General features: G+C 38.0%; 1 protein-coding gene across 1 annotated transcript in view; it reads right to left on the reverse strand.

The window, feature by feature from the left end:
- The window catches only part of SLC44A5 (solute carrier family 44 member 5), a 126,359-nt gene that overhangs the window by 48,706 nt on the left and 50,749 nt on the right, over positions 1-26,904 (reverse strand). The window contains exons 4-5 of the mRNA XM_037132819.2: positions 15,118-15,202; positions 5,178-5,262 (exon numbers count right to left, since the gene is read on the reverse strand). Of these exons, the coding sequence (XP_036988714.2) occupies positions 5,178-5,262; positions 15,118-15,202 (170 nt within the window). The remainder of the gene's footprint in view (positions 1-5,177; positions 5,263-15,117; positions 15,203-26,904) is intronic.

Below are 26,904 nucleotides of genomic sequence, written 5' to 3' on the forward strand. Positions count from 1 at the left end.
GACAGTTTACTAACTGACTCTGAAAGATAACTAAACTAGTTCCCCTACTGGATACATTTAAATACATCTGTAAAAATAAATACTGAAAATACTGATGTTTCTCAGGCTTTAAGGGTGGTAGGAACTACTCAGTGGGGACCATGATGATTCTATATTTAAAAATACATACAATGTGTAGTCTACATATAAAATCCCTGTGTACACAACCCATACAATAATTAAAATGGTATACAAGTTAGAAGTGGTTTGTTAAAGAGAAGGGCATCAAATTTCATTCCGGACACAAAATGAGCTGTTAAAATACAACGTACCAACTGCTCTTTACTCTCTCTTATCAGCCCAATTTGTTCACTTCAAATAGGATGCTGATTAGTAGCAATCAACATATGATTAGCCAAAAATGAAGGCCACATTGAGGTTGGGCATCCTAATTGATCACACTCTGTGCTGTAAGTGTGTATGACACGTGTCTGGACCATCTGACAATTAACAACAAAAAATAGTACATAAAAATATGGCTTGGATCAAGTAGATAAACTATTGCCTGGCAAACTAAAAGTAAGTCTGCATTACTAGCAGCTAAATATATATTCTGACTCAATTCTGATTCTTTGAGTAACCACAAAGGAGCACTTGATGTAGTTTTTCATCAGTATTTTTATCATATTTTCAGTTGGTATAGGTTTAACATTCTAGTACAAATAGAATTTGGTGAGTGGAAGTGAGAGTTACATTGAAGGTTAAAACACTACATTTGTTATAAAGAAAGAATGATTTAGTAAATAATTTATGAAATAACAAAGCATAATGTACAAGGATTTGTTTTGTTGTTTCATGTGGGGTTTCATGATAGATTTGTATAATAAAGCAGAAAAATTCTAAGACTGGGAGTAAGAAGATATTCCTTCCTTCCTTTCTTTCTTCAACAAACATTTGCCCATCATCTATTCTGAGCCTGTTTTAGTGGCTAGGGATACAACAGTGAAAAAAAGAAAACAGATAAAAATCTTTGCCCTCAAGCCGTTTATCTTCTAGTAAGGGGAGACAGGTAACAACAAATAAATAAAATTGTTTGTTATAAGATGGTAGTAAATGCTATGAAAAAATAAAACTAGAAAGGAGGTTGGAGGACAATAGCTGTGTGTTCCAATTTTAAATACGTATCCAAGGAAGGCCTCACTAAAATGGTGAGATCTGAAGAAAGACTTGAAGAAAACTAGTGATCAAGCCATAATCACCTGAAGAAAGACGACTGCAGACAGAGAGAACAGCAAAACCTATGGCTCTGAGGGAGGAGCTTTCCTGGGTCCTTTGAAGACAATAGACGGCCAGCAGGATCCAAGTGCAGTGATCAGAGGGAGAATAACAGACTCCGTGGTCAGAGAGTCTGGCAGCCAGTGAATGATCTTGTGGGTCATTGTTAGAACTTTGGCTTTTAATCTGAGCAGTTTGGGAAGCTATGGGGTAGTGATCAGCAAGGGAGATACACAGTGATGTATTTAATAGGATCGTACTGGCTGCAGGATGGAAAGAAGACTGTAAGGGGTTGGAGTGTGGGGGCCAAGGATAGAGGCAGAGAGACAAGCCAAGAGGTCACTGAACTCATCTTGAAAAATAATTATGGTTCCTTGAAAAATAATCATGGTTCCTTGAAAAAAGATGAGGTAGTAAAAAGTAGTTTTGTCCAAGTAAAGTGGTGTCCAACCTGTGGCCTGCAGACCGCATGGGGCCCAGGATGGCTGTGAATGCTGAATGTGGCCCAACACAAAATTGTAAATTTACTTAAAACCTTTTTTTTTTTGCTCATCAGTTTTCGTTAGTATTTGTGTATTTAATGTGTGGCACAAGACAACTCCTTCTTCCAGTGTGGCCCAGAGATGTCATAGGGTTGGACACCCTCATCTAGGGTATGTTTTCAATGGAGACCAGAGGAATTGGCTGGCAGTTCAAACATGTGTGTGAAAGACAAAGGAACCAAAAATCATTCCATGGTATTGGGAGCTGTTCTTAATTGAAATAGGAGAGACCATTGGGTTGGGGAAACAATTTTAAGAATAAAGTCAGAGATTAGGAATTGAGCTTTGGACATGTTAATTTGAGATGCCAAGTAAATGTTTAGGTGCAGACATTGCTCAGGTGGTTGCATATAAAGATCTCTAGATCAGGGAGCAGACGTATTTGGAGATATAAATTAGGGAAGGCAGCATATAGTTGGTGTTAAAACCACAGACTAGGTCAGATCGCCAAAAGAGTAAATGTAGATGTCAAAGAGGATGATTTTGGTGGAGGAGAGAATGCCACTGCTTAGACAATGTTGGAAAGATGCTGAGAAACTAGCAAAGGAGACTAATAGGGAGTGACCAGAGAGTTGGGAGGAAACATAAAAGAATGCTCTGCACTGGAAACCAAGTGAACAAAGTACTTTAAGAAGAAGAGATTGGTTAAACAATGCTGTCTGATCAAGTGAGTGGAAATTGAGAATTGACCAGTGATTTAATAATACAGAGGTCAATGGTTTCATCTGGAGAAAATTGGAGTAGCAGCAAAAGCCTGAATGGAAATTAGAAGGATTTAGACATATTCTTTTGACAAGTTTGGGGGGGCGGGGAAGAGGAGGCACAAAGATAAAGAGCAGTAGCTGAAGAAAGATGTGGGATTGAGGAGATAATTTTTAAGATGTAAGAAATAATTGCATGTTTGTATACTGATGGGAATGATTTAGTCGAGAAGGAAATTGGTAATAAAAAGAAAAAACAGGAAATGTCTGCAGTGGTGTGCTTGAATGTGTAAGAAAAGATAATTTCTAAGGCACAAGTGGATGTCAGTGTGGGAGCTTTCAAAAGTGATCTGGATGTTTATATTTTCTCAGTGAGAAGGGAGGCAGAGTCAGAATCTGCCATGAGTACTGGCAGGGTTGGAGGTTTGAAGTGAAAGGAAAAGATGTGAAACTGTTTTCTAAGGCAGTAGGCTAGCAAATGGACAAGGGGTCTCTAGTGTGGTTGTAGGACAGCAATGAGGATGCCCTCAAGGTCAGTGGTCCTGAATTTAAAGGACTTGTATATATTTTCTACAAGAAAACACAGCTGCCTGGGTTCAGGCATGGAATAGGCAGAGAGCTGCATTTAGCCAGGCATGAGGTTTTGCCAGGGAAGTACAACTAAGTGAGGGGGACCAAAAAACTGAGGATTTACATAAAAAGTGATTTTAAAGTGGGGCCATGGAGTAAGGTAAAGAGAGAGATGGAAGCCTGAGGGAGCTGAGGAATACTGTGAAGGGGTCAGGATCAGGGTTAGTAGGTCCTGGTAAGGCAGAAAAATCATTGGAATGTTATAGAGGGACTGACATGATGAGACAGTGAGATGTTTGAAATAGAGATTACAAAGGGTGGTAACTCTTGGTACTGACAAGATCAAGGATTTGACCTTGGCAGTGAGTGGCTCTAGTAGAAAACAGGTTCTGTGGTAGAGGTGGTGGTCACAGAACTAAGATGTCAATATGCCAAGTTGGTTTTAGTCTCAGCAGGAAATACGATATCGAAAACCTTTGAAGGAGATGAAGAAGAGAGAGAGAGAGAAAGGAAAGGGAGGGAGGGAATTTTGGAGGGAGGGCAGAACAAAAAAAGTGAAATAGAAGAAGGGAGGGAGAAAGAAGGAAGGAAGGAAGAAAAAAGGAAGGAAGAAAGGGAGGGAGGAAAGAGAGAAAGAATTATAAAACATATTCTAAGAAAAATCTTTGGGTGTAGTTTACTATCGTATGGAACCAAAAAGAGGCAAGTCAGTAGCTTCTAAGTTCTTGAGGTAGTTGTAGTGACAAAGAGTTCATGAGTTAACCTGAAAAGACCTTTGACAAAATAATGTTTGAGGTGTTGTGTTAAACACCTCAATAAAATAAAAAAAAACTTTATTGTGTTAACTCAGCAAAAAACAGGTTTATTATTTACAGTAGCCAGCTTTACTTTTTGTAATACTAACCTGGAGAAAAATACCTCCACTTCTCTGGGCTGTAGTTTGCTCATTTATAAAATTAGGAAGTTGCACAACAGGAAGAGAGTTTCAAAGCTATATGGCCCCCAAGAGGGCAAATTTCCAGTGCTCAGCAGTGGCATGGCCTTGAGGCTAATAAGCAAGAAATAACCTTCCAAGTGGTTGAGCAAAGGACAACTGGATAAAATAGATGAGGAAGTTCCTCTTGAAGAACACAGTCCAGATCGAATAAAGGGCTCTCCCCTAATGCCATGCACCAGACTGCTGTGCATTTATCACTCCTCCATTTCTGAATGGGTGTTTGCATTCTAATTTTCTTAGCCCCAATCCCCATTGTGCATTAAGTGTTAAGACCTGACAGAAAGACGGCACATCACCCATAGACCATGGACTTGGGCGAAAGACAGTGCTACATGGGACCCTTATTGTCTTCCTGGGGAAGATGGATGTTCTGGAAAACAGACAGTTAGACTCTGGAAGACACTACTAACTGCCATTAAAATTTGTGCCTCTTGTTCCATTTGTTCCATGGCACAGAGGAAGCTGTTCAGCCCACAACTCCACAACTACTTTGCTTGATTCCTTTTTTTTTTTTTGCATCTAGATATGAACATATACATCTAATGTGCCGATGGCATATGAATAGAAATGCAATGTGTGACACTTCTGATCCAAGGCTTTCAAGAGCAGGGGTGCTTTGTTCATTCTCTTTTTTTCCTTCTGGCCGTAGATACTGAAGACTAAAGGAATGGCAGAGCTGCTAAATGAAAGGAGCCGCAGGCGAGTCCCCACTGACCACCATGCCTTATACTGTTCAGTGGCCAAAAAGAAACTTTATTGTGTTAACTCAGCGAAAAACTGAGGTTTATTATTTACAGTAGCCAGCTTTACTTTTTGTAATACTAACCTGGAGAAAAATACCTCCACTTCTCTGGGCTGTAGTTTGCTCATTTATAAAATTAGGTAGTTGGATGAGGTAATCACAAGGTTCTTTAGTGATGCTAAATTGATTAATCACTGTTTCCTTTTGATTGTATATGAACCAAGATGAGCTCATATTCATGTCTTCCCACTGTCCATAAGTTCATCTTCAATAACACACAGACACAACACAAAGGAAATTTCTGAATTCTTTCATCTGAGAATAGTCAAAGTGGCTAACAACACCAGAGAGACTCTTTTTTTTTGCCTTACCTGTGTAGTAGGGCACTGTAGGTTTATCAAAACAGAGGGATTGGTGCAGCTTAAAATGTTAAAATAAAACAAAATGCTCTTGTTCCTGTTAAGAAAACAACATAGAATAATTTTTCAGCAAGTGTGGAAATGTTCCATATCATTTCAGACCCTGTATACGTTTATATAATATGACCTTTTAAAAATTGGCTTCGTTTTCTTTAGATAGCTGCAATATACTTTGCAACTTCCCTTTACAGTGCCTAACATTTAAAGCAATATTTGGTAATAGTAAAAAGTTGAAACAAAATCAAACTGTCCAACAAGGGAATTGGTTAAATAAAAATTCTACTGCCGTAAAACACAACACTGCATTGTCATTATAATGTTGAAAAAATTATTAAATGGATGGAGAAGTTCCCAATATATTAATTTTAGGAAGCATGTTACTAAAGAGTATTAAGATATGACTTTATTTTAACTTTGCAAAAATAGGTATAACATGATATACAAAAACAAATTATTATGTCTGAATGGTGTAATTATATTTGTTTAGTTAATTTTTTGTACTTTTATGGATCTTCTGAAATAAACATGTATTATTTTGGTACTCTGAAACAAAGATAAGTAAACTGAGTAACATTTCCACTGTGTTCAAAATTATGGTTAATAGCATAGTTATAGGGCAGGTTGATATTCACTAGCATTGAGTGAATGAAGCATTAACTCTGCCATTTGGCAAGCCACAATTCACTTTTGAACTTCAATTTCCTCAGCAGTGTACTGGAATAATACCAGCCTTACCCAACTCACAGTGCTGTTAGTAAAACATAAAACAGTCTGCTGTGAACTCAAGACAAGTAAGTGCTTGTCCAACTTTAGTATGTATCAGTGAAACTTGTAGTGTTTGTTGAAAATCATGGTTCCTGACTCGTTCACAGCCCTCAAGAGCCCAAATATCTGGGTGAGCAGCCTAGGAATACAGATTTTTGCCCTCTGCTCCCCAGTAGATTCAGATACAGATCACATATAAACCATACCTTGAGAGAACCCCTAAATATTTGAGAAGAATGTTCCCAGCACCTTATCAAGTCCTCAATTAATTAATGTGACTACACACATAACAAAATACATGATAGGCTGTTGAATAATACCTTTTCTACTTAGAATCATCAAGTAGGATCCAAATCTAAGGACAAAGAAAGCTCCCCACAAAACATGTGGGCCAAACCCTTGTATTACTTCTTTCCCCTTCCTGCCCATGTACATAAGCAAAAGATGAGGAGAATTTGGTGAGTTGGAGACAGTGGGGTTGGCAGGATACAATGATCAGAGTTAAGAGGATTTTCCATCCCTTTCTCATCAAAAGGGTGATTGTTTCTTCCCAATGACAAATCGCAGAGGGCTCTGAGAGAACCTCTCATAAAGACTGGGGGTACCTGTAGAAAGGGCAGCCCAGCATCTCATTTTCCAAGTCAGGTGGCAGATTTACTAGTTGGCTCTCTCTGCCCATTTTAGCCGGGAGAAATGAGACCCAAAGAGATCACAGAGAGTTGAAAAAGCCAGTGGGGCAGGAAAGTCTTAGTGTTGATGTAGCCTGTTATGGGAAGATAGACATGGGCTTGCATTACTCTGGTGGTACCACATCTGACAATAAGAGGCTGAATCATCAGAGATGAAACTAAATGGGTTGGGAGGAGAGTAAGCTAAGCTGACCTCTCAAATGACAGAACTATTCAGTGAGGACTTTGCCCGGTGAATTTCCACTTGCTACCAGGGTTTAGATGCTGTGAATGATGGATAGCTAGTTTAGTTGTATCTTAGCTGCAGGAGCAATACCATATGGCCCAAATAGTGACAGACACTCCTTCTCTTTCCATTCCTCATAACACAAAGAAAGTGCTAGAACCATAAAAGAGGGAAGAAAAAGGAAATCATAGACCAGGCCCTGTCTTCTACTGTAAGTTCCCTTGCAGAGTTAAAACCTGAGCCAGGAGATTAAAAGACATGAAATTCAAATTTTAGTGTAGACTACATTGAATTTGCTAACAACAGAGAGTATCCAGAAAGTACTAGAATCTACCTGAGATGCCAAAGTGAGAAGAGAGAATTTGAAAGAACATTGTTAAAGGCAATAATGGGGAGAATAAACAGATTTCATGTGGGTAATCTCATCAAGTCCAGATGGCTCAAGATCTGGTTATAAATTGGGACAAAATACACACAAGGCTACTTCAGGGATCCACAAGAGTCAGCTCGGCTCTTTCGCCACCCAAGCAGCTGCGTCATCCACCTAGACTCATGGTGCATGTGATTGAAATTTGTACCTGAGCAAATGAATAAATTAATGCATGTCATCGATCACTGGAGTCTCTTAGGAGCGGTTAAAACCATGAATGCTAAATCAGTAAGTGTCAAGAGTCCCCCAGGGTAGCATTGATTTATAACCTGCAAATGCTACATAAACTAAAGTTATTCATTAGATTATGTTATTCTCAAGGGTAAGGTTTACATCTTATTCATTTTTATATCCTTACCTTAGTAACACTTAGCCTGGCACTTGGCCCATTCTAGGTAGTTATCAAATATAGAATGAATAAACAAATTCCACAAGTTTTTTCAAAATCTTAGAATCCTTAAAATCCATAGTTTTTCAGCACAAATTCATCATCATTTTATTACAGTCTGACCGATATCCTTAAACATCAGTGGACCTCGGATTCCTTAGATACAAAGTAGATGGTGGTGGTTGAAGCTGACCCATTCTGTGGAGTGACTGAGAAAGCAATTCACTGTTTAACTTGAATTATTTTCCACCTAGGAACAACAAAATAGAAGCAACTGCAAACTACTAATTTAAAATAACCTACCATGCACTTCAGCCCATCTTTCTTCTTTCTTGATACTCATGGAAATATAAGAATAAAATTTTAAGAAGGAATAAACGTCACCATTTCAGCTGAGGATGTGTGTGTGTGTGTGTGTGTGTGTGTGTGTGTGTGTGTGTGTGGAGGGGTTCCGCTCACAATTACACAAGAGAATTCAACAAATTTGGAAAGATGGAGAGCATCAGAGAGTGTGTTGGGTGATGGAGACACCACAGTGACCACAAAAAGGGAGCGACATGCTTTTGCCTGTTGGAAATCATGAGACTCGGAGCTAAATAGAAATCTGACAAGAAATGAGAAGATTGATTGAAAGCTGATACACAGATCGACGGTGCAGATCAGCAGCTCTGTGCTTCTCCTATACATGTGCACTTAGAATTCTAGCATCTAGAAAAAGCAGGCAAAAGAGAGACTTCTTTTGTTGAATTAACCTTCTGGGGATAGCAAAAGCTTCTACGGCATTTTGAAAGCCAGCACCTGGTAGCCAGCTTCCCCCAAGCTCATGCTGTAGTGAAATCTGATGGCCAACACAGCCCATTACCCTGAATAGGACAGAGTCCTCCCTGCAAAACTGACTTACCCACATAGCAGTAGAGAAAATTCACACAAGACCTGGTTCATCTTTCCTTGTAAGCTTGGCTTCACTTAGCTGCCAAATTGATGCAAAACCTAAATGGAAGAGCTTTGCTCTCTTCATCTTTCCTGTTTCTCTACCCAAAAAGCTCATACTGGGTAATTGTGCTGCCTTAGACAATGTTTAGTTGTTTTAATGCAATCTTTTTAAGTTGAAGTTTTTGTAGCAGCCAGAAGGTGGCATCAAAATCAACCAAGCTCTTGCTTTTTCATGGAAATCCCAAAGAAAAGGACCATACCCAAGTATCATGAATAACTTCCCTGAAACTCAAAAGGTGGGAAAAAGTTGCATGTCAACAAAGCACCTCATTTTCTCTTGAGGGCTCTGTTTTATCTGTTTTGACATTTTCGAAATCTCCCACTGTTTCTAAAACCTCCCAGTGTTAAGTTAGGCCTGGAGAAACAAAGCAAATCATGGCCAAACTCCACATTCCCAGCGCTACGACACCATCTCCAAATGTGGGATTTAAGCTCAGTTACCAATGCCTCTGAGAGCTGAGTCAGAGGGTTGCTTTAATGACATCATGGCATGAACAAGTACAAATACGCCAATTGTTACCGTCTCCCAACTATTTTCTGGACTAAATCTTTTGCGGTGCCTAAATTGCTTACATATCCTGACAAAATACATTTCATTTTGGAATGGAAACACACACTCATTTATTTATTTACTGTATTTTGCCATGTATAACGAACACTTTTTTCCCCAATTTTTTGAGGGAAATATAAGGATGTATATTATACATGGGCAGTACTAATGCTGTATCTGTGTAAATATTTTTAATTCTTTCATTTTATGCTTATGTGTTAAAAGTGTAACTCTAGAAAGCAATGATGATATCCATATGCAAAATAATACCCCGGAATGCAGTAATCTGCTTTGTTTCTAAGTATAAATAAATAAATAATTGAATTAAAAAATTAAAATGAAAGATTTTTTCCTGGAAGTTTGGGCTAAAATTGTGGGTGCACATTATACATGGCAACAGACAGTATTTTTATGTAATGATATTTTTACCAGTTTACATTCAAGATGTTTAGGACTAGATCAAACATGTAACATGAAAAACCTATTTCACTGCACGTCTATCAATGTTCAGCCTGCAGAGCACAGGCTTTGGAGTTAGAATGGGCTCCTTTGGCCACTTAGTAGTCAGTTGAACCTGAACAAGTACTTTAACCTTTCTGAATTTCAGTTTGCTAGTTTTCTAAATGAGAATAATCATAATCATGATCACCATAATAATGATACCCACTTAGCAGTGCTGTTATGAGAATTCGGTTAGGTTTTCATGCTGACCTCCTCTGTGGGACCTAATCACTCTCTTACGTGAGCTATCCCTTTAGTCTGATTTAGTTAAGTTAACAGTGAATTTGATGAACACCTACTGCAATGCCAGTGTTATAGAGGCTGAGGATATAAAGAGCAGAAAAGACAGAGAGAATCCGTGATCTCAAGAAAGGTTGTGTCTAGTAGGGGGGGATAAACAAGCTAACAAATTTATAATCAGGATGATTCAGGCAGTGGATAAGTACCCAAGACAATAAATCAAGGTCTTATACCAGAAAGTGACTAGGGAAAGAGATAGGGGGGTAAGTGAAATACTTCAAGTGAGACTGTCAGCATTTTACTTTATTCCGAAAGAAGCACACTGCACCAAGCACACTAGACTGAAATCCATGATTTCTTTTTTTTATTGTCTAGTCCCTAATTTAATGTTTCCAGTTTTATTGAGATGCAATTGATATATGACATTGCATTAGTTTAAGATGTACAACATAATGATTTGATATAGGTCTATAGCAAAATGATTACCACAATAAGTTTAGTTAACATTTGTCACTTCATATAGCTACAGTTTATTACTGTGATGAGAACTTTAAACATCTACTCTCTTAGCGACTTTCAAACATACAAAAGTGCAGCATTAACTATAGTCACCATGCCGTACATGACAGCCCCAACACTTATAACTGAAAGGTTTTACATTTTGACCACCTAAATCTATTGATCACATGCCTCACCCCTGCATCTGGCAGTCACCAATCTGTTCTCTGTCCCCTATGGGTTCAGTTTTTTCAGATCATACATACAAGTGAGATAACAGTAATTGTCTTTCTCTGACTAATTTCACTTAGCATAATGCAATCAAGGCCCATCCATGTTGTCACAAATGGAAGGATTTCCTTACTTTTTATGGCTAAATAACATTCCATTATATATCACATTTTTTGGCCACTTATCTGTTGATGGACACAGGCCCTTTCTTGACTACGTTAAATAATGGTGCAAAGAACATGGAGGTGCAGGTTTCTCTTCAAGATGGTGACTTCAATTTGTTTGGATATAGAGCCAGATGTGGAAATACTAGATCATATGTTAGTTCTATTTTTAATCTTTTTAAATGTTTTTATTTGTTTTCAGAGTGAGGGAAGGGTGGGAGATAAGAGAAGTAGAGAAACAATGTGTAGTTGCCTCTTGAGCATCTCCTACTGGGGATCTGGCCTACGGCCCAGGCATGTGCCCTGACTGGGAACGGATTCAGCAACCCTTTGGTTCATAGGTAGGCACTCAACTTCCTGAGCCACACTAGCCAGAGCCTGTTTTTAATTTTTGTGGGAACCTCCATGTTGTTTCCACAGTGGCTGCACCAATTTACATTACCAGCAACAATGCACAGGATTCTCTTCTGTTCACATCCTTACCAACCCCTGTCTTTGGTGATAGCTGTTCTAAGTGTGAGGTGACACCTTCTTATGGTTCTGATTTCCTTTTCTATGACAGTTAGTGATTTTGAGTTACCTCATCTGTATGTCTTTAAAAACATGTTTATTCAGTTTTACTGACCATTTTTAATTAGACTGTTTTGTTTTAATTTTGTTATTAAGTTGTATGAGTTTTTGTACATTTTTATATTAACTACTCATCAGATACATAGTTTGTAAATACTTTCATTCAGTATGTTGCCTTTTAATTTTGTTAATGGTTTCCATTGCTATGCAGAAGCTTTTCGATTTTCTATAGTCCCACTTGTTTATTTTCACTTTGCCTTTGCTTTTGGTGTCAAACCCTGAGCCCACACCAATGCCAAGGAACTTCCCACCTGTGTTTTCTTCTAGGAGATTGATGGTTTCAGGTCTTACTTAATCATTCATAGCAGTCTTTTATGATCCTTTGTATTGTCATGGTAAGCTGTAATGGCTCTTTTCTCTCTGTTTTTGATAAGTCTAGGTTTGTTTGTTTTACTTTCAAAAACCCAGCTTGTAGTTTTATTGATCTTTTCCATTTCCTCTTAGTTTCTATTTCATCTATTTCCACTCTGATCTTTGCTATTTCCTTTCTTGTCATAACTTCAGGCTTATTTTGTTCTAGTTTTCTAGCTTCCTAAGGTTTAAAGTTAGGCTATGTGACTATCTTTCTTGTTTCTTGAGATAGGCATTTATCGCTACGAATTTTTCCTTAGAACTTCTTTGCTATATCCCAGAAGTTTTGGTATGCTGTATTTTCATTTTTTAAGATTTTATTTATTTATAGACAGAGGGGAACAAAAGGGGAAAGAAAGGAAAAAGAAAGGGAGAGAAACATCAGTGTGTAGTTGCCTCTTACATGCTCCCCACTGGGGACCTAGCCAGCAGCTCAGGCATGTGCCCTCACTGGAAATTGAACCAGCAACACTTGGGTGCACAGGCCTATGCTCAATCCACTGAGCTGCACCAACCAAGGCTGCATTTTCAATAAACATATAAAACTCTTTTCAAAATACTCTTTGATTTCCTTTTTGATTTCTTCTTTGACCCATGGGTTATTCTCTAGCATGCTTTTTAAATCTTTACATATTGGTGAATTTTAACTTTTTTTTTCTAGTAATGAATTTCTAGTTTCATACCATTACGGTAAAAAATGATACTTGATATGATTTCGATTTTTCTTAAATGTATTAAAACTTGTTTTGTGGACTAACATGTGACCTACTCTGGAATCTGTTTTGCGTGTGTTTGAGAAGAATGTGTATTTGGCTGCTGTGGGGAGGATTGTTGTGCACAGACCCGTTAAGTCTACCTGCTCTGACAGGTTAAGTCCAGTGTTCTCCTGGTGAGTTTCTGTCTGGATGACCTCTCCATTGGTGTCATATAGAAGAGGTCTCTTCACTCTGCAAGTCTGTAAATATACCCCTGCATTTTCTTCTGTTACTTTTTTTGGTCATATATTTTATATACAAAATCTTCAGTATCTTAGTATTCATTGGTTGCAATGTATGAGATAAATATCTAATTTTATTTTGTATTTATAAACAGCATTTCAGTTACTTCAATACCATTTATTTAATAATACATCTTTTAGCTACTGACTTAAAATCCTATCTTCATACTAGAATTTACAATGAGATTTATTTATTCCTTCCCAGTTCTATTACAGTTCCACAGTGTTTTGATGATTGAAATTTGATTTTTTATAAATATTTTCCCTTACTATTAAAAACTCTAAGCATAATTTAAAGTAACTTTCCTGTTAAAATTTCAAATTAGCCCTAACCTGTGTAGCTCAGTGGATTGAACATGGACTGTGAACCAAAGGATTGCCAGTTCGATTCCCAGTCAGGGCACATGCCTGGATCACAGGCCAGGTTCCCAGCGGGGACCATGTGAGAGGCAACCACACATTGATGTTTCCTTCTTTCTCCCTCCCTTCCCCTCTTTGTAAAAATAAATAAATAAAATATTTTTTTTAATTTTCAAATTAATATACTTTTACTTTAAGAATTAAAACAATTGACAGTTTAAAGATATATACCATAATAGTATAGATGGCTCACAAATGAAAACAATATATAAATTTATCATTTGATAATTGTGATATCAGAAATCAGGGGGTAGGGAAAAGTATATTATTTATCAAACTATTTTGAGAAAATTGATTCTACAACTGGAAAAAATGAAAGTGTTATTTCTATTTTTTCCATATACACAAATAAATTCCAAATGGATTAGAAATATAACTATCAGAAAGGAAACCATAAAAAAACCTAAAAAGATATGGGTGGGTATAATTTTCAGAATTAAAGGCCGGTATGGTCATAATACAAAATTAAGAAACTATGAAGGAAAATCAACAGTCAGCTCTTGATTATAGGATGTTTGTTGGAAATAAGTGGGTCATTGGCTCAGGACTGGAAAACTTACTGTCACAGGGGCCTTTTAAAAAATAACCTATTTTAAAGAACTAGAGACAGAGGTATGATTTTCACCACCTGGTGCTCTATTTGTTCTTCAAAATGTAGATTTTGTTGTCAATGTCTAGGATTTTTTTGTTATTGAGGTTAAAATAAAAATTACCACTCCAGGTCAGAATTTAGTCCAGTTGTCTCTATCGGGCAACGGGAACCTTTTGTAAAAGTCAGTCTGTCCACTATAAACTCATCCTGCCCTGATGAGGGTTTCTCCCCCACCAAAATTTTGTTCTCTCTTGATTGCCTGTAACAATTCTACAGCATGAATTTTGTTAACCACTTCCTGAATCTATTTTTTAAATCAGTGAATCTCCACAGTTATGGGTGGGCATCATAGGGACCACACCCCAGTGTCCCGAGCCTCAGTGGCTGTTGTGGTTAATGTTGGGGAACTATCGAGGCTTTGGCCTTTACCCACTCATTGCTAGCTTCTACAGAAGCCAAACTGGTCATTAAGAACCAGATCTAGTGACAACCCCATGTACTGACAGAAGAAATGGGCTAGTGAGAAAGAAGGGAAATTGTTCTTACAATGTAAGGTATATATATATTTTAAAGTAAAGAAATAAAAACCTTGTTTTCAGAACCTGAAGCTTCTATTATGATTAACATTAGAAAGGAATTCAGTGGAACTTTGTCCTTGTTTGTTTCAGCTAACGGGCTTTAGGTCAGTGTCTGCAGAAGCTGAATTGCCTTGAAAAGTCTACCACATTCCAAAGACTTTCTGGGTGTGCTCTTCGCTCTGAAAGGGGGAGTGATTCATCAGAGTGATTTGTGGCAAACGCAAGTCTCACGACTGCCATGTGTAGCTTTTTAGCAGCTACTCAGAACTCAGCCTTCCAAAGCCATTTCATAAGACATTTAAAAATATGTCTTCTGATAAAATCACTGGTTCTATTCATCTGTTATGTTTTCATTAATCAGTATATTTATGCAATCTAATAAAATGCTGCATGACAATGATATCTTGTCTTCAGTCATATATATGAAATTCCCCAACTGCTTATAAACTGTTTCTAGGAAAAGGAGAGGGCAGGCTTTTCTTAAGAATTTCCTTCTTTTAAAAAATTTTATTTTATTGATTATGCTATTACAGTTGTCCCAATTTTTCTTCCCCTTTATTTAAGAAGTCCAGTAAAATTAAGGTAAAAGTGGTTTCTAGGTTCTAGCTTAAACTGTAAAATCAGACAAAGCAAAGGTGGCCATACTCACTCATTGGGGGTGCCCTTCTGGCCACAGAAGTGGCCCTTGCTGTCTGTCGGATAAGCCACTCTTCTGGGGTCGCCATGTACCCAGGCTGCAGAAACAAGAAAGGACAAGAACTCCATCAGCAACAACTGGCTGAAAGCAGTCTGATTTGAGAAATTAGAATGCACCACTGCCACACACTAACCTCTCCCCTCAGTCACAGAAGATTATTGATTTTCTCCAAAGAGTAATTTCTTAATGAATATAAAATAAAATATGGATGAATCAGTCAGAAGGCACATTTCTCTTATTCTCTCAGTGTTCATCTGGGCTAAAGCCAAAACATGAGGTAATGTACTTAGAAAATGGCATGTATTAAAATGTGAATTAGAGGGCACACTACAAAAGCTTGCTTGGCTGGAAGTCATTTTTCCTAGGGCTCAAAACTGAATGACTTCATAGTAGAGCTAATAAATTTACGGTAAATAATATGATGTAATGCTTTTGGGTTATGCATAAGTTAAATGTCCTTAAAAATTCAAAGAAATGAAACTATAATGCCCAATGCCAATTGACTGCTTTTTTAAATGATTTTATGTGACATTAAAGAAGGTAAACAGTAGCGACTTCAGAGACAATATAACAATAAATATCTACAGTACATTTTGTCTGATCATCTCAAAGCTTACTAAAAATATCAAATGTTTTCAAACTTCATGAAAACTGAAGATTCCATTCTATTTTCTCTGAAGACACTAGGCTCAACCTCATACAAGCTCATCACTCTAATTTCCAAAAATTATTAACTTGACAGCTAGACTACAGAACCAAAGAACATAGCATGCATGAACTAAATTGGGGAATACTCCCTAATTATAACTGAATGCTTCAGACTTCTTCAGTTTGACTAATACAGGTTCTAAAAATCTAAGGGATGTATGGTCATATAATACTTGGGCATGGAAAATATACCTTTTTTGTCCTTTGTTCCTTTAACATTTACTCAGCTATCTCCTTACCCACATTTATTGGATTTGACAGTTCATGTTATGATTCAATAACCCTTACATAAATGGACAGTGTGACTTGGAAAGATAAAAAATCAATTCTGAATGAGAATTTTAATATGGTAGAGAAATTTTTTCAATAATTTTTATCATCCATCCAATCCTTTCCTTTTAGTATCTAAGTACCCAGGAAAGTCCCCTTTGTCTAATTCTTCCTTAAATGTCATGGAGGCCAAATTGGTTCCATCTTCTAATACCTTCTTATAAAATCTGACTCAGGCAGCTCTCCACTGCCACATCTTCTCATTCTTATTTCCCAGAATAAAGAAAAGTGGATGATAAATAAGTCATTTCAATGACATCTAAGCATTTAATATCTATGCCTCCAGACACTATTTTATTAAATTCTGTTTTAAATCTCAGTTCATCACATTTTGGCTAAACCAAAGAAAGAGATCTAATTTTATCTGATTTTATTTCTTATAATATGTTTAACTTTACCCTGAAATGTTCTATTGCTTTTTCATATAATTATTCATTTAGAAACGGACCCTTAAGCATTTGGATCGCTAGGTTTGCTACTTAATATATTTATGACCCTGAACAAACCACTCAATTGTTTTGTCTTGGCTTTCTAATTTGTTACTGAAAATTAGGTAAAACAATACCAAGCCTCATAAGAATGTTGAGAATTTGAAAGAAGATAGTGAAAGCAGAATGGTTGACATACAGTGCGAACTCAGTAATGTTAGTTCCTGTCTTATCTGGGTTTCACCAAAACCAAACACTGAAACAAGGACTCTGATGATGGTAGTTAATTTAGGAAGGGATTCCAGGAAGCTTCAGGGGGAATGAGGAAAGGGAGCCAGAGAAGGAGTGAAGCCAATAAAGGGCATGCTAATGAGGGGGATACTGTTGTGGGCAGCACTACGTCCACCCTGCTGGGACCTGTGGAGGAACCAGGTAGAACATACTTGTTCTAGAGTATGTTCTACATACTCTACAGAAGGTACAACTGTCTGCTGTAGCCGCTGGCCAACTCAGTGGGGCTGAGGGGGGCGGGGGCATCAGCAGCACCTGCTATTATTTTATTTTCCCTTTGCATCATCAATCCATTAATCAAAGAACTTGACAGGACAGGTATGTATCCTGTACTAGAAGTCAATTCCAGGAGAGTTTACCTCAACGTTCTCAAGAAACACATAAAAAGGAAAGAATAAAGTTTGTAGAAGGCTTAGATAAGAAGTGGGATCTGAGAAATACTGAAAAAAATGCCTAGAATTTAGACAGGCATCCAGGAGTAGGGGAGAATTATAGATTGAGGAAATAGCACACTAGCAAAAGCTTCAATTTATTTAATTGCCCACAATTGTGACCACGCTAAGTGGATTAAATCCGTTATCTCACTGGAGTCTCACAGTAACTCTAAAACAGAGTCTCGCAATAACCCTACAAAGTAGATAACTAAATTTCATAGGTAAGTGCAGCTCAGACTTTTATTTACTTCTCAAGATCACACAGCTTTTGAGTGGCATAAAGAGAACTTAAAGTCAGGTGTGTTGCTCTTTAAGGCCTGTGCTTGAACCACTAGACTCCAGTAGCTCTAATGCTGCCCACTAAAGGATAAATTAGGAATGAGCTTGTTAACAGTGGGAAACGACAGGATATCAGCTACCTGAGGATCAGCAGTATGTTGGGCACATATGCCAGGAAAGGAGACGCCACAGGTACTTTAGGAGCCTTTGTCATTTGAAAAGAAGAGCTTTGTACTTAGCTGGAGTGGGAGAGTGATTGGGAGGGAAAGGATGCCGGGGACAGAGGAGAGAGAGACAAAGATAGAAGTGTCGAGGGAGGAATGATCCTTCTTAATTTTGCAGTGTTGAATTGTGACAGGTGGCTGTGTTTACCAGCTGCTGCTACACCTCTTCATGCAGCCTCTGGCACAGAAGTCATACTGCAGATGGTCTGTGTTTGAGCTGGAACACCAAGTCTCTGATCTGAAAGCTGCACGGGCCAGCTCGGCTACATCCCCCAGTCAAGGGTGTTCAGTTTGCTTTATCTGCTCCAGCGAGTCTACATCTCATCCACCTCCACTGGGGGAATAAGACAGGAGGAAAGAAAGGTGTGCCGCAAGAGTTATTCTGCCTATTAGTAAACTAAGGGGCTTTTCACATGAATCTAGAGGACCTCTTATATTTTACTGCCTTTCTTGGAATTTCTCTACTCATGGAACTTCTAGAACTGGGTTGTCTAATAAAGTAGCCACTAGCCACGTGTGTCTGCCGAGCGCTTACATGTGGCTAATCTGAACTTAGACCTGCTGTAACTACAAAATGCACATTAGATTTTAAAGCCAGCATAAACAAAAAATGAATGAAAATAGCTTAATAATTCTTTATATTTATTATATTTAAAAGGATAGTTATAGTTAATTAAATAAAATACAGGATTACAGTTAATTTCATATTTTTAAAAAATTTCTTCAGTAGAGCTACTAGAAAATTTAACTTACATGTGTAATGCACATTATGCTTCTCCTGGACAGAGCTGTCCCGGAATATTTCCCTGCACATGTCAAGGTCTCTCATATACAGGGATTAATAGTACCATAGCATCGTGGGTTTGTATGTCAGCCCTTCTCCAACCCTACCATGTGCCACAAATATTTTTATAACAAATATTAACAGTGCTCCTTTTATGATCTTGAAATAGTGTACACATATACCATAAGTCATCCATACATATAATTTTTAAAAATGAACAAAATGCCCTAACTATAGTGCAAATAAGAAATAATAAGAGAACAATTTTTAATTAAGCAGTATGCATATAAATAGATAAATGCTCACTTGTGATTAATCTAGAAGACATAGGGAAATAAGTCAGGTGCTCACATTTATAGATAGAATCACTGAATGTGGCAGCAATAATTGCAGGGGTGCAGGTGTATAGTGTGGGGGACTCAGTAATACAAGTGCTGTTGTCAACAATATCGTTTTCTAAAATGACACATTTTAATAAATTCTAACAAAATGTACAATCTTCATATTCTTTAGGTATCTATTAAAACTATGCAAAAAATAACATTTCTAATTTTAAAACAGAAGTTCTACATTCAAGTAGTTAAAATCACATCACCTACATGAGTGGAACATGAGACAGTCGGGTGGAAAAAGTGGCCATTCTCAGCTGTGCAGAATGGTCCAGGGACTGTAAGACATCTACCCTCCCTGACTTCCATCCACTAAAAGCCAGGGGTGTCCCCAAACATTGTGACAATCAAAAAGTCAACTCAAATTTTCTGAAAGACCTCCTGGGCAGTGATATTGCTTCAGTTGAGAGTCACTGATTTATTCACACTCTCAAAACTGTCAAAAAATATATAGTTTTTAATACAGACAAAATATCATCCTGTCTTTTCTCCCTGATTTTTTGGAGTATGTGCTAACAGGGAGTTCTTTCTTGTATTTTAATGTTATTTAGTATTATTCAGCTTATCACCATCTGTAGTGACTATCAAATATCCTGTCCTTTGAGTGTGGACTAGACTTAGCGACTAGTTCCTAATGAATAGAATGTGGCAGAAACAACATTGGGTGACTTCTAAGAGTAGGTCATGCACGGCATCGCGGCTTCTCTGTTTTCCCTTTCGGATCACTAGTTTTGGGGGAAGCCATCTGACGTGAGACAAGAAAGTCCCACAGAAGAGCCCACATGATTGCCAGCAGTCAGTGAGAACTGAAGTTTCCCGCCCACCCGGTGTCCGGGAGCCCTCTTGACTGGAGGCCTTAGGCAAGCCTTCAGCTGGCTGCAGCCCGGCTTTACATCTTGCCTGAAGCCTCAGGATGAACTCGGGGCCAGAGCCGTGCGGTAGGCTGTTCTCAAGTTCTGAACACAGGCACTGACGTAAAAAGTTTATTTCACACTGCCAAATTTGGGAGTAATTTGCTATGCAACAATAGACAACTAATCAACCTATAGTTTTCAAAAATCTCTTATATACTGGAGGGAAACAGTCAAATCATCTCTTGTCAATATAAATATTCATAACATTTATTTTTTTTACAGAACTGTACTCTATTTATTTTTACCATAAGTTTACACCACCTGTTTATAAGCTGGATGGTCTGTCCTTGCCTACATAAATTTATCTTACATGACACAAAACACCATAGAGTTTTAAAAAAAATATTCATAATATTTAAATATTTTTTCTCTTTATGTTTTTAACTTATAGCTACAATTGTAGAATTTTAGTAATTTTTGTTTCTTCATGGTATAATTTAATATGTATTGCCCTTGACTTGATTTAAAATATTCCTTAGGGCCTAACCAATTATAGAGTATCTGATACCTATATACCTTAATTCTTAAAAGAAAGTTAACATTAAAGCATTATCTTAAAGTACCAGTCTAGAATAAGGTCAAGTTCCTAGTCACTCATACTGAATTGTTAATTGTTAATCATCATCTTCCTATTCATTGCCATTCACTCACTAGAACTTACCTGTGATGGACACATAAAGACTCTGAGGATATAGAGGTGACCACATTAGTATTTAGTGTAATAATTATTCTGTAATTGACACATTCTCCCTGAGGGAACTATATTATCATGCTGATTGGTCAGTGCAGAAGGAAATGGTTTCTGAAGAAAGAATGATAATGAATTCTTTCAAGTTTAACCAAGCCATGACCTTAATTTTAGCTGTTTTTTAAGTTATAGTCTCTCTCTAAAACAAATAAAAGCAGCCTCTGCCACCTTGGGTGCAGCAGTTTATCTAACAAAATCTTGGCCATTCGCAATAAAGAGAAAACACCAGGGGCATTTACTTCCTCTGGCCGGGAGAGTACTGCATCCTCACTACCTTCCCTCAACTTTGTATGACCGCCCAGCTCTTTGCCACAATTCAGTCTGTAGAGTTTGATAATACTCTTATCCCACTCCACAGGATACCTCACCGATTCTTTACATTGATGGCATCATGCCGAAAAGATCTGGAGACTACTGGATAGTGTGTAATCTTCATACCTTAGCCAAACAACGTATGTTAATGGGTGAAAAATAAATCTCATGAAAATACAATGGTCTTTCAATAAAGACCTGAGGAGCCCAGTGGTGGTATCTCCTCCAAAGTAAAAGGTAAGTTGCCGCACCTTTATTTGCTGCTATTGAGAAAGAGGCTCAACACTTACTGTCTTTGCCTGCCGGATTTGAGCAGGACCCAGAGAAATAAAATGCTTTTCACATAATGCTGCACAAGCAGTTCTGCCACTAGGTCTATATGGCAGAATGGACTCAATGGTGCTTAAAATATCTGTCAGAGAGCAGAATGCTGTATGGGGCCTGTGGTAAATGCCTGTTACAGAATCACAATTGCAGGTCCCTGGGATTCTGGAGAAAATCCATGTTCTTTCAGCAAATAACTGTTCTTCTGAGAAGCAGCTCCTGGACCCTGAATGATCACCCAGTGACAGAAGAAGCCCATCGTGAACTGAGTGCTATCTGATCCATCAGCTCTAAAGTTGGTGGTGCCCAGCAGCACACCATCACTGAGCCAACGTGGTATATTCATTCAGTGCTTGTGAGGTCGAAAAGGCAGCAGAAATTTTTGCTAGAAGGCTGCTCACAGTAACAGTGTGTTGATTCCTGAGGCACTGCTTTAACACATCCCTAGAGTTCATGGAAAGGTCCCAGATTTATAGGTGGCTAAGGAAGATCTGTTGGCACCAATCAGGGGACATTTTTCTAGTTACTTACTTTGACTGGAAGAAGAGATAACCTGAATCACTTACCTATTCATTGACAGAGGCCAATTGTTGGACCACATTATCATAGATCAGAAAAGAAAATTATTAAATAATGAATGGCAAGAAAGTTGGCTAAATAACTGGAAGGACCAACCTCAAAATGACCCCAGAATATGAAGATACTGATGTCTCATGTGGCCGCTTATAGTAAAGACCCTTCTATAGTGGCATCTTTTTGTCATCAGATGGAAATGTACACGTTCAATAATTTTATGAAAAAGTAATCGTGACCACAGGGATGAAATTATGACTGGGTTTTCATAACACGGACCTTTACTCACAAAGGCTGGCCTGGCTCCTAACAATGCTTATGTGACAAATTAGCAGAAGCTGAGGGCCGACACTGACCCCAGCTTCCCAGAAGCAGCCAGCTTTGTGAGACAGTGGAATTCCACCTAAAGATCTAGTTAAAGCACTGTTTAGGCAGCAATACCTTGCGAGTACAGGTCACTATTGTCTAGAATACAGCAAGATCAGTGCAGGTCACATCTAGAATACAGTTTGTTCATGCATAATGATTAGAGAGACTTTAATAAAGAAATATTTACAAAGATATGGATAGAGGTTTGGGACACAGAGAAGAGTTGGTGCAGAGGCTAGCAACAACCTGGAGCCATTTTCAGGCCTGAAGGGGTGAGGGAGGGAGGAGGTGTCTGTATCCAGGGCAACGAGCCAAATGGAAAATGCTGACTGACAGGACTTGGAGCCTTAGGTAGAAGGGTGCACCAGCAAGAGTCAGATGAACAAACTCCACAGACTCATTCTCTCAGCCTTCCATCTACTGTTGATGCTTCTCACCAAAACAAATTAGAAGCCACAAGACAAAAAACCTGTTGATGTAACCCTAATAAATTATATGCCAGTTTCTCAGGGGACAGAGCAGGGTAAGGAGAGGGTAGAGAGAGATGGGGGAGGTAATGAAAAATGCTCAGCCTATAGTCTGAACAAATGACCAGCTTATTGAAGGGTAGAACTTTAAATATATTCAGCAAGACATATGGGACTTTATTAAAAACAACAAACAACAAATAACTAGAAATATAAGATTTTCAGATTTGTTTTTATCACAATTTACTATCACATAGGATAGCAAAAAAAGAGCAGAAAGATATGCATTCTAAATTTTGGAGTTTGTGAAACAGAAGGGGTCAGAGTAGTAGGCAAAATATGGGACAATGTATATTTTGAAAACAGATTTATAAAAAAACTAACATAGAATTGAAAAGAAATAAGCAAATAAATAAACTAAGACACTAAATTAGGCTTTTTACATCTTTGTTGTTTTAATAAAAGACTGATTCTATGCTGATTATTTTAATATACTTCCTCTTTTTAAAAAGATTTTATTTATTTATTTTTAGAGAGAGGGGAAGGGAGGGAGGAAGAGTGGGAGAGAAACATCTGTGTGTGTTTGCCTCTAGTGCACTGCCTACTGGGGACCTGGCCTGCAACCCAGGCACGTGCCGTGACTGAGAATTTAACCAGTGATGCTTTGCTTCATAGGCCCAGGCTCAATCCACTGAGCTACACCAACAAGGGCTGACTGCTTCTTATTCCAGTTATTCTAATTCGATATTAGTCTACCTCTATTAACAACCTGTTCAAAGTTTTTATTCACATTAGAAAATAGTATTTTTAGGGTAAAAAGGTATTTGGAAATAATGATGACAAAAATATATTCATTCTTTTCTTCCTTCATTCTACAAATATTTATTACAATCCTGACAAGCACTATCAAGGAGCAGTTTGTGGGACAACAAGGCAAATGACCAAATGAGGGAGGTAAGGCATGATGTCCCTGAAGAAGTAATGCAGGAGCAGGGGCCTGAAAAATAAATGGAGGCACAAAGAGACTTCCATCAGAAAGACCCTTGGACAAAGGCCTTGTGAGGGGTGGGTGATGATGGGTACTGGGGATAGAAAGGAAACCCATGTGGTACATGCCCAGGCTGCAGTATGGTTCCAGATGCAGATGGAGAGGCAGTATCTTAGGTATTTTCTATAATGAACTACAGGAAGATTGTTTTAGCATAATGTTGCTGCCAGTTCCAGCCATGCAATCCACAGAAAAGGTTTTGTTCAAGTAGGTCCTTCTCTGTCTATTCAAATTTTCCTTGAAACACTCAAGGTCATCTGTATCCAATGTCACTCATCTTAGTGTTTATTTGCTTAATTGTAGCTCTGGAATTGGCAACACTCCCTTGCTTTAAATGAAAAAAGAGCTCTCATCATTCCTAAAAATGGATGTAGTTTATTATATCTGAAAATGCTACACGTAGGGTTCATTAGTAATATCTACTAGTAAACACCCTTTATTTTTTATTTTTCTGCATTTAAAAATCTTATTTTTCATTTTTATTTAATTGTTGTTCAAGTACAGTTTTCTTTTACTCCCATTACAGCCCACCCCCCCAGTGCTCCCCACCTCCCTCCCATTTCCACCCCCCTTAGTTTTTGTCCATATGTCCTTTATACTAGTTCCTGTAAATCCTTCCCCTTTTTCCCCTGAAATTCCCTCCCCTCTCCCTTCTGGTCACTGTTCCCCTGTTCTCTATTTCAGTGTCTTTGGTTATGTTTTTCTTTATTGCTTGCTTTGTTGTTTAGCTTCCTGTTAAAGGTGAGATCATACGGTATTTGTCTTTCAATGCCTGACTTATTTCACTTAACATAATGTTTTCCATTTTCATCCAGGCTGTTGCAAAGGGTAGGAGTTCCTTCTTTCTTTCTGCTGCATAGAATTCTATTGTGTAAATGTACCATAATTTTTTGGTCCATTCATTTACTGATGGGCACCTAGGTTGCTTCCAGCTCTTGGCTATTGTAAATTGTGCTGCTATGAACATTGCAGTACATAGGTTCTTTTGCATTGGTGTTTTAGGGTTCTTAGGATATAATCCTAGCAGTGGAATTGCTGGGTCAAAAGGCAGATTCATTTTTAGTTTTCTTAGAAAATTCCATACTGTTTTTCATAGTGGTTGTACCAGTCTGCAATCCCACCAACAATGGATTAGGGTCCCCTTTTCTCCACAACCTCTCCAACACTTGTTTGTTGCTTTGTTTATTATGGCCATTCTGACTGGTATAAAGTGGTATCTCATTGTGGTTTTAATTTGCATCTCTCTGATAGCTAGTGATATTGAGCATCTTTTCATGTGTCTCTGGATCCTCTGTATGTCCTCCTTGGAGAAATGTCTATTCAAGCCCTTTGCCCACTTTTTAATTGGGTTACTTGTCTTCTTACAGTGGAGTCATAAACACACTCTTTTAAAAAATGATCCATAAAATTCTTTGAGATCTTCCTGGCCAAGAAAAGCCCAAGGGAGTTACTATCTGACATAATTTTATTTATTCTATATTACAAACACTAACTGAAGGAAACACTAAACCTGTATTAATAGGTGTGGATTATGATCCAGGATGTGCTCTTCTCTTTAGTGGGTACATAATACAGGCTAATTCTGCAAACAATTACTGAACATAAATGACACACACACAGGCAAAACTAAAGTTATCAGATTGTTTGTGATTTTTGCTTACAAAAGAACACCTGCTTCTCACACCCCTAGTGCCATTTTTGACTTGCTGCTTTAAGCCAACTCTGTGTGTAATTGGGAGTAGAGGGAGTAGAAAGAGAGAGAGAAAAGCATCAGCCCCAGATCAGAGGGTTCTGGTCTGAGCCCTCTCAGTGACTCTCATTACTTAAGAGTCCTTGTTCACCTTCTTTAGTACACAGAGGCAGGCTGCACAGCAGTAAAGAGCACAAGCTCTAGACTTACACTGCCTGGGTTACTGGTGAATAAAACCAAACTGACAAAGTTACACAGCAGTCAGTACCAATGAGGACTGGTCATTTTATCCCTTGAATTTTGTCACTGTTATACATATGCGTGTGTGTAAGTAAGAAAGAAAAGAGAAAAGAAAAATTATTTGTAAAACACTCCTGTTTGGGTAATCATAGCATATAAGCAAAGACTGGGGAGAGATGGGTAAACAGTTTACTCAGGCATATTTTCCTTTCACTCATATCAAGGAAATGTGCATCACTGAAGTACCAAGAGCAAGTACCATTATCTAGTATTATCTCTCATTTCAAACACTTGCAGAGCATGTTCCTGTCATGCTCGGGGGCCTGAGTGAGGAGCTGCAGCCATTAGAAGGCCCTCTGTCAAGGAGAAAATGTGATTAGAACAACTGCTTGCACTGACACTTAAAAATTAACTGCAAATCTGTTTGGGGCAGCTAAGGCATTCCCTGAACACTTGCTGATTGGGAATGTTGGCTTTCAAATCATTATTTTGTATCCCTTAAAGGTACATTTTAACTGTTTTAATATGTGAGGAACAGGCCTGCCAAATTGTGCTTATGGCTTTTTAACACACGCAATTTACAAATGCAATGAAGCGGATAATAGGACACACGATAGCGAATTTGAAAATCTGTGTTGATGACCCTGCTGCCGTAGAAGCATTTTTGGAAGCAGTGCTCTACCCAGTTGCCTGGATAAGAAAAATGTTGTTTATCACTTCACAGGTGGCCTCTGCCACCCAACGGTGAGGTTAGGGTCGTGTCCTTGAGCACAAATCCGTCTCTCTCATGCTAGCAATATTCCACTTGAAATCATCTGGAATCAGCAAAATACAACAGTAAAAATCGCACTCAGCACTGAAAGAAACCTGTTCAAGCAACAGTCAAAATGAAGCGCTTCCTTTTTACAGTGAAGACTTCCAAACCCCAAAGAAGTGTAGATATGTGGTTTAATTTGTAAACAATTACACATTTTTAAAGAAGGCAAAAGGACATTTAATGCTGGCTCCATTATCTACAAATACAATAATTTTTTTCGAGACGTTGACTAGAACAATTTAAAAAATGATGGAACCAAAGTTTTTTAAATTTCTTACATTTTTATTGGGAGAAATTATTTTACTTTGCTAAGACAATGTTTCCGAGCTGGAATCTAATAGGTTGGCTCATGTGACAGTTCCTGAGCAGA

The sequence above is a fragment of the Artibeus jamaicensis genome, unplaced genomic scaffold, assembly GCF_021234435.1.
Source record: "Artibeus jamaicensis isolate MK-2021 breed Jamaican fruit bat unplaced genomic scaffold, CSHL_Jam_final scaffold_1019, whole genome shotgun sequence".
In the NCBI taxonomy this organism is placed as follows: domain Eukaryota; kingdom Metazoa; phylum Chordata; class Mammalia; order Chiroptera; family Phyllostomidae; genus Artibeus; species Artibeus jamaicensis.